This window comes from Mus caroli, chromosome 5 (genome assembly GCF_900094665.2).
Source record: "Mus caroli chromosome 5, CAROLI_EIJ_v1.1, whole genome shotgun sequence".
In the NCBI taxonomy this organism is placed as follows: domain Eukaryota; kingdom Metazoa; phylum Chordata; class Mammalia; order Rodentia; family Muridae; genus Mus; species Mus caroli.
Genome location: NC_034574.1, coordinates 16,475,495 through 16,483,435, shown reverse-complemented (window position 1 = coordinate 16,483,435; position 7,941 = coordinate 16,475,495). Strand labels below are relative to the sequence as shown.

Below are 7,941 nucleotides of genomic sequence, written 5' to 3'. Positions count from 1 at the left end.
CACACACACACACACACACCACCACCTCCCTATTGAACACACGGAGCTTCCAAACTAGAGATGAGGGCTCCTTTCAAGTCTCTGTGACAAACCCTTCCACTCTGAGCTCCATCTGCCTGGACTGTCCCCTCACCTCAGTGTCCCTCTATAATGACACCAGATCCTCAGAGACTCAGTTATCATGGCAGGGATGTCTGATGAAGTTTTGTGAGAACCAGATACAATTCTGAGTTTTAGTTCCAGGCATGTTCCGGAAACAGGGAATGCTTAGACAATGACAACATCTACTTTCTCATACTTGAAAAGTAGACATTTCAAACCACGGGGCTTTTCTGCATAATTCTCTTAACTTTACATTAAAAAACAGTGAGCTAAGCCTCATAGTATATGTTTTTTTTTTTTAAGCGTTCGTATATATAAAGTAGGAAATTGAATCCAGTTGGAAAAATTCCTTTGGGGAAAGTAATCTAGCTTACTCTACAACAAATTTCAGTTCAGCCATAAATCAAAAGCCAGACCCCAAGTCAGTGAAATAGATTAGAAATGGAGTTGAATTAACTCTGCAGGACAGCCGACAGACTCAGATAGTAGAAGACTGGCCAAGATTTGTCTGAGACTTGCCCTGTCTGTTGCTTCTGTTTATCACCCTCTTGCCATACAATGACTGCTCTCTGTCCATAACTGGGGCATTCATCCTTGCCTATGACCTACTAGAGATGCCCCGACCATCCGTTCTCATGGTAATCTGATCTTGTATGGAGATGACCAATTATATATATATATATATATATATATATATATATATATAATTTCTGTAACAAAATGGTATTAAGCATACTTTTCCAAATTGGCAAAGCTTTACAGAGGATTTCAAGCATGAACAGACCTGTTGCTGTAGCATTTCCTAAGTTCCTCATAACGACACAAGAGGTATTAAATTACTAAAGAAAATTTGAGGGTTTCTCATCCAAACCAGAGGATGCTTAAGAACAACAACAAAACAACAAAATCACGAATCCGCTTGGTATCTCTTGAGGCAGGTATTTCACTCTTGCCATGCTTTTATTACTGCACCCTACATAAGATGCTGCCCTCCTGGAGGACAGAACCACTCACTGACTGCTCCTTACTTTGGCTGTGTTCAGATTACCGATGCAGGGATGGAGATATTATCTGCAAGGTGCCATTATCTGCACATTTTGGATATCTCTGGCTGTATCCAACTTACAGACCAGATCATTCAGGACCTTCAAATAGGCTGCAAACAACTCCGGATCCTCAAGATGCAATTCTGCAAGTCCATCTCCCAGTAAGTAGGCAGCTGGACAGAAAAGGGCTTAGCAGTTCCGGAGAGCTTGGCGTGTGACTGTGCCATTTCCAATACACAACTTACATTTTGACTTATTGAAACCAACATTCTGAGTTGAACCAAGCAATTCCTTCTAAAACTAACTTCATAGTTTTATAGTCCTTCTACAGAAGCCTTTAATCTCAGCCCCTTCCTCTTTATGACCAAGCAGGTGCCTAAGTTAATTCTGCCCCTTATCACTGAGCTCTAGACCTGCTGCTGAAATGTAAGGCATCGGGTCATCTCCCCAAGGCATGAGAAAGCAATGACAAGCAGCTCCCTTACCACACATTGGAAACCGTTTCGACTCATGGGTGTTGGGCTTCCTTCCAGTCTGGAAGCCTCTCTACTTGCTGTTTGGACCACGGACACAGTAATGAGTATTTGCACTGAAGCCTGTAGGTAAAATAGTGAAAGAGCTGGGATGTGAGGGACCAGAATCCAAAAAATGAGCTAATAGAGAAACACATGCTCTGCCGTTCATTCCCTATGGCTGTGGAAAAATGCTCAGGTCACCATCACTCTCGCCTGTGGCCCTGAAGACCACAAGCAGTGACCACACCCAGACCATTTTCCTTCTCGTTACTGAGTCAGAGGTAACTTCCTCCTTATGATTGTTCCCAGGGTCCTACTATTTCATAAAATGTTTAATACCACCATTTTTATAGACACCCGTGTGACAAGATGGAGAGCAAATGCATTGTGTGATGCAGTCATCACTTTTATAGAATCTAAAACTCCAAACGGTTAATGAGCACTGAAGTTCCTCTCACTTGTAGCTGACTGAGGAGGTGTACTGCACAACCCACTACACATTTTCAAACTTAGCAAAGTATTCGGCTTCATATCAACTGTCTGTGAGTCTCTAAAACCAGTGCTTTTCAGAAACCACAGGTAACACAGAAATTGGTCAGCTTTCAAGTCCTTTGCTCCCTAAGCAGGCATTTACTTTCCTTGTAAGTCAAGGATACTGCTGTCTCTGACTGTAATGTCCTTGTATCGAAGTCAACGTCAGCAGCCCTGGCGCACACACTGTTCAATGGTTTAGTTTTCATTGGAGACCTCGTCTACCTACTTAGTAGTAGTTTATTCCGAGGTATTCTCCCTCCCCCCTCTGTATGTGTGTATGTGGTTTTTTCAGTTATCATGAATGAGATTATTCCCTATTTTTTCCTTATTATGTTATTGGTATAGTTCCTCTTTTGCTTGCCTTATTGCTTTGACTAGGAATATAAGCACAATATTGAATAGGAGTGAGATTGCATACTCTTGTCTCATTTCTGATTTTAGAAGAAATACCTCCCCCTAATGTGTTTGCTATAGGTTGTCATGTATAGTCCTTATTATGTTCAGATATGCTCCTTCTATCCTTAGTTTTGATTAAGTATATGATCTTTTTAATATATTGCTCCATTTGACTATAAGTAATTCTGTTGAGAACTTTTACATCTCTGTTCATCAAGGAAGAGCAAATATGTATGTTTCATGCACATGTATGTGTGTTCTTTGCTTTTTTATTTTTTCCTAAGAACGACTAACAATATTTTTAATCATTGGTCATGGACATCTTTGAGTCACAGCCTTCCAAAAAGAATATATACTAGAGACAAAACTAAATGGAGTTTAGAAGGTTCATGGCTCTCTCTGGAGTTCGTCCCTATATCCACAGGGGCTGTGAACTCTGGTCAAGAGCTCCTTTCTGAACATCGGCCTTCACAGAGTGGGTGGGTCAGGCTAGTCTTTCATCAAAGCAAGCCGAGTGCTCACTCAAAAGCGTGGAACATGACTTCCATGCTCCTCCTGCTCCTGGGCTATGAAGAGTCTTCACTCCCTCAACTACCCGGTAAGGCCTGGATTGGCTAAGCTACAGATACTTGTGCCAGGGGAACCTGACTATTAGCACAATTCCCAAACTTCCCCTCATAGAACTGAAGCTCTGCATTAAATGTGACTGGGGACAGGTCTTAATTCCAAATTCAGTCCAGTTTGTGAACTGTATAAATCACTTTCACATCTCACTAATGTTAAGCACTGTCCTTGCAGGGCAGCGGCTCAGAAGATGTCCTCTGTGGTCCAGCATCAGGAGTACAGCTCCGACAATCCTCCACACTGGTTTGGCTACGACTCTGAAGGCAATCCTCTTGACAAGATTCACAGTCGAGTACAACTTAGAACTCACTCGAAACTGATAGTCAAAGAGCCATTCAGCATCGACGAGGAGGATCCAGACTCCAAACACCAATAGGAAAACAAAACATCTACAACAATTTCCCTTCATTTGATGTAAATATTGTGAGTTGCTGGTTCTCAATAACAATGTCAAAAAGCAGTACACCTCTGCTTTTTTTTATTTCAATTGCAAATGTCACCTTTATATAAATTAAGACTGCAAAGGTAGCCTTATCAAGTTACCTTTAAGATCTACTTACTTAATGTATGTGCGCGTGTGCACGTAGTTTGTGTGCAGGAGCCCACAAAAGCCAGACGAGGGTATCCTGGAACCGGTATTACAGATGACTGTGAGCAGATGTGTGAACCTGGGTCTTAAAGGCCGGTAAGGACTTTTAACCACTAAGCCATCTCTCCAGCTCCAAACAAACTAATAGTTGAGGTGTACTGATCTGACCCACGGTTGCAATGTAGGAAACAGCTCCACGGCTTTTGATTTTTAAGAAGTAGAAACTGCCCTCCAGACAGGGATAGAAAGCATGGGAATTAGCAACATCTGGAGCCACGGTGCTAACTGACTGGGAGGCTCTGTGAAGCTTTAGGATAAATGAAAGAAACATACGATTTTAAAGGCAAAAAGCAGCTTTCTTGTAATTTCCAGACATCTGACAATAAAGGAGAGCTAAAAGACAGCTCTAGACTCAACACTCAACAGAAGCCAGTAAAGAGAAACAAGAACAATGTGACCAGAAAGGAAGGGCACTCCTGGGACACCTTAGCTTCTTATCACTGGGACAACACAGGGATTTTAACTATGCAATGTCAAAAAGACACAAACCAAACACCTTTCAATCTTCTACGAAGAACTGGCCTTTAATTTCATGATTAAAAACTAATTTAATATGCTTTTTATCAAGGGCTTTCCCATTAGGGTCTGATGCTGACACAGCAGCTTTCCAGCGGCCACACACTAGCTGTGACAGGGCAATGGCAGGCAGCCTCTCGCTCAGTTCCCCAGCTACTTACCTCTTAAAGTAACTTCTTTGACTACAAATCGAAAATAAAGTTACAACATTTAAAGGATATTAAGTTCTTTAGAAGCCTCTACACAACACAATTGGGTATTCTGTTATCAGGTAAATGCTTTTAAACAATTTTCCTCCTCCTCTTTGAAATCAGTGGCAGAAAGGCTTCTGGGAGTGGACAGCTCATGAGTCTGTTAAACAGCAAGTTTGAAGAGCTGTGCCAAGGACCTAAGCTGACTATGGTCGGAGTGCGACTTCTAACGAAATTTGGAGATTTGTGGCAGCTGCATGAAAGTTGGCTTCAGAAGTCTGACCCCCGAGTGTTTCGTGTGCACAGCTAGGGAGACATAAAAGAGGCAGCTGGTTTAAAGGAGTCCCATCTGCACAGGAGAAAAGGCCAAGGCCAAACATACCCTGCTATACTGGGGAGACACTCAGCAGGTGGCTTCATGGTCAAAGCTTGTTTCAAACTTTTAATGTCTTTTGAAAACCAAGAATGAGAGGCCTGCTCACTCACCCCGGGAGATAAACTCTGGACTGCAGCAATGCAAGGGAAGGGAAGGGGTTGCAATCAGGAAAACCAACTATGCAAGGAGGTGTAATCCTAAACAATATGAGCTGAATTCTAACTCATGATCTTTTGGGTTATTTTGGCTACTTTTTCAACTTTATTTCTAGTCATGAAAATATTTTTCTAGTTGCCTGAGTGAAAAAAATATTATAAAAACTGCCTTAGTGCCTCGCTGCTTCCTTTCCTTAATGCACGCCACACAAACTATCCGGCACGTGAGACATTCAGTCTTATAAATTCTGACGGGACAGTGACAAACCAAGCAAGGGTGACTTTTTATTTCACAAATAAGAAATTAGAAAGTATATACAGAAATGGAATATTAATAAAAAGGAGACTCATATTTAGAAAAGTTTATTTAATATCACTGATTTATCTAAATCAAAATACACAACCCAACCAACTGATCTACTCAATACAGCATAGTTTTTAATGTTACAGTCGACATTTCTAAAGAAATGGAATCCATGAAGTGACTCTCTAAAGCACACCGCTGTAAACGTGCCCTGCACTTTCATAGTCAGCTGACAGAACAGCAGCTCTTTCCCACAGTGAGGTCCATCCTAACGCACTGAAGACCAACTAAAACCTGGCAGCATCGGCTTCCCCCACATAAGGGTTTATTCACAAGTTGGAGGCAGTGATGACTCAGGAGGGACACAGTAAGAGGGCAGTCTGTCCCATGGGAATTCTGATACCAGGAATCCTGAGCTGACTCCAATGGCTGCCACCTTTTCATAACCATCTCTAGTGGGAGTTGTGTACATACCTAGGATATTCTCATAATCATGTTAAATAACTTGGCCAACCAAGCAGAGATTGTTCCAGCTTATAAGAAAGTCAGACATTCAGGGCATGAGAGAAGGACTCTGTGTTTTGCCTGAAGAGGGGCCGCAGAAGGAAGGTGAACATGTGGTCGTCTTTAGAAGACGAGGTGACCATTAGCTGAAGCCAGCAAGAAATTACATCATCCAGGTATAAGGAAGCCGATTTTTCCTATAACTCTCGGCAGAGTTCTCCCCGCAGCTCCCAGATAGCATCCTCAGCCTGGACAACACTTTTATTCTGGCCATGTGATACACTTGAGCGAAACCCCAGCATAAGCAACTACATAGACTCCGGTGAGGGAGTGCTATCTGACTCTGTTATTAAATCTGTGGTAGAACTGTTCTCTTGCCCCCATCCAAGGTTCTGTATTTTATTTCTTCAGTGAAGAAGCGTGAGGAAATCTGCCATTGCATTTGGGCTGCCAGGCATTCCTTTGCCAGTACGCGCATGCTGGTTGTGCACCATCTGTTAGTCACTCAGTAGTTACCGAGGCCATCAAACTGTCACAGTAGCATACAGTACCAGGGCTCAAGAAGCCTTAGCTTAGTAATGGCACTAAAGCACAATCACAGTAATATGTGCATTTAGCTCTGACAAAGAGAAGCCAAAAAGTGCTTTAGGAAAAAGGTAAAAGATATCAACTTAGTAAACAAAAATTAAAAAAGAAAATCATCTGCTGAAGCTGCTAGGCCCTACAGTCAGGGTGGACACACTGTTTGTGAACTTGTAAAGAAGAAAAAGAAAGGCATCTAGTTTTGATATTGGAACTAAACTGGTAAGGGCTTTGGCCAGAGTAAATAACTGCTTAGTTGTATAGAAAAGGCATTCGGCTGTCGTATGTGTTTATATTAAAAACAAAGCCCCCACAGTGTACAGTGTTGATACTGTTTGCGGTTTCAGGTGTCACTGGAGGTCCTAAGACATATCTTGGGGACTTTTATAATTTGGAACAGAACAACAGACAATGAATAGCGGAATTACATACACATTTTGCAGAAGCGCCCTGAAACCATTCACCAGTACTCACGGGCAACGCTGTTGTTTTTTATGTTTCTATGAACACTGGTGTCTGCTTGTTAGTCCACGTCAAAAATCAAATGCACTGGAACCACGCTCAGTCCGGCAGTTTCAGGGACTGAAACCAGCTCTGATGTTGGAACCTTACAGTGCCTTTGGGGGCAATGGCATTTATCCATCTCTCATGTTTGCTTGCTTGATTCATGAGTCCTGAAATACAAAATTGCACCAAGTTCAGCTTACCAGCCAAGAACAATATTGAACCCACTGATTTTACCAGTGTATGTCAAAAGCCAGACAGACCTGAGAAAGAGCGTCTTGGTGAGAAAGGGTTGAGTCGGGAAAGCCGCAAATATGTTACAGAGTTCTGTCCCTCTTTTGCTTGAGATGAAGCTGTGATATTTGTGCTGCTTTTAAAGTAGTTTAAAAAAGAGAATTCTATGGATGCATAATTAAGCTACTTGTTGTATGTAAGGTATACAACAGTCTGTTTGGCAAGTGTAGACATCTGGGAAGTCAACTCCCCAGTCAAGACAGTGAGCACATCACCCAATCCCACACTTCCTCCCACACTGTGATCTGCGAGCTTTCATGCGCCCTCCATCCCCCAGAGACCTGTGGTGTGTTAAAGGCTTTATCACCTACTGCACTATGGGAAGGGTGTTAACTTTTGGAAGTGGGTTCAGTGGCAGGCCTTTTGGCCACTGGAAATGCACCCTCCAGGTGGGCAATGAGGTCCCAGCCCCTCTGCATCCTCCTCTCACTTTGCAGCCCTGAGGGGAGCAGCTGCAGTGTCCCTTGTCCCTTGCTATGATGTACTGCGGCTTCAGCACAGGGCCCTAAGGTAAGAGGCCTGCTTATCAGAGACTGGCGCTTCCATAGCTGTGCGCCCCAGTGTTCTCACGGTGAGTGGATCAGCTCAGACGCCATAGCTGTGAGCCCCAGTGTTCTCACGGTGAGTGGATCAGCTCAGACGCCATAGC

The 7,941-nt window shown here is 42.9% G+C and overlaps 2 protein-coding genes across 4 annotated transcripts in view; one reads left to right on the top strand and one right to left on the bottom strand.

Moving 5' to 3' along the window:
* Fbxl13 (F-box and leucine rich repeat protein 13) overlaps positions 1–3,679 on the top strand; it is a 159,318-nt gene extending 155,639 nt beyond the window's left edge. For both annotated transcript variants that reach the window (XM_021163602.1, XM_021163601.1), the window contains 2 exons: positions 1,146–1,309; positions 3,392–3,679. In XM_021163602.1, coding sequence (XP_021019261.1) covers positions 1,146–1,309; positions 3,392–3,593 — 366 coding nt within the window. In that variant the 3' untranslated portion in view covers positions 3,594–3,679. The remainder of the gene's footprint in view (positions 1–1,145; positions 1,310–3,391) is intronic.
* Positions 3,680–5,451: 1,772 nt separating this feature from the next.
* Fam185a (family with sequence similarity 185 member A) overlaps positions 5,452–7,941 on the bottom strand; it is a 56,396-nt gene continuing 53,906 nt past the window's right edge. For both annotated transcript variants that reach the window (XM_021162794.1, XM_021162795.2), the window contains one exon: positions 5,452–7,168. In XM_021162794.1, the coding sequence (XP_021018453.1) occupies positions 7,056–7,168 (113 nt within the window). In that variant the 3' untranslated portion in view covers positions 5,452–7,055. The remainder of the gene's footprint in view (positions 7,169–7,941) is intronic.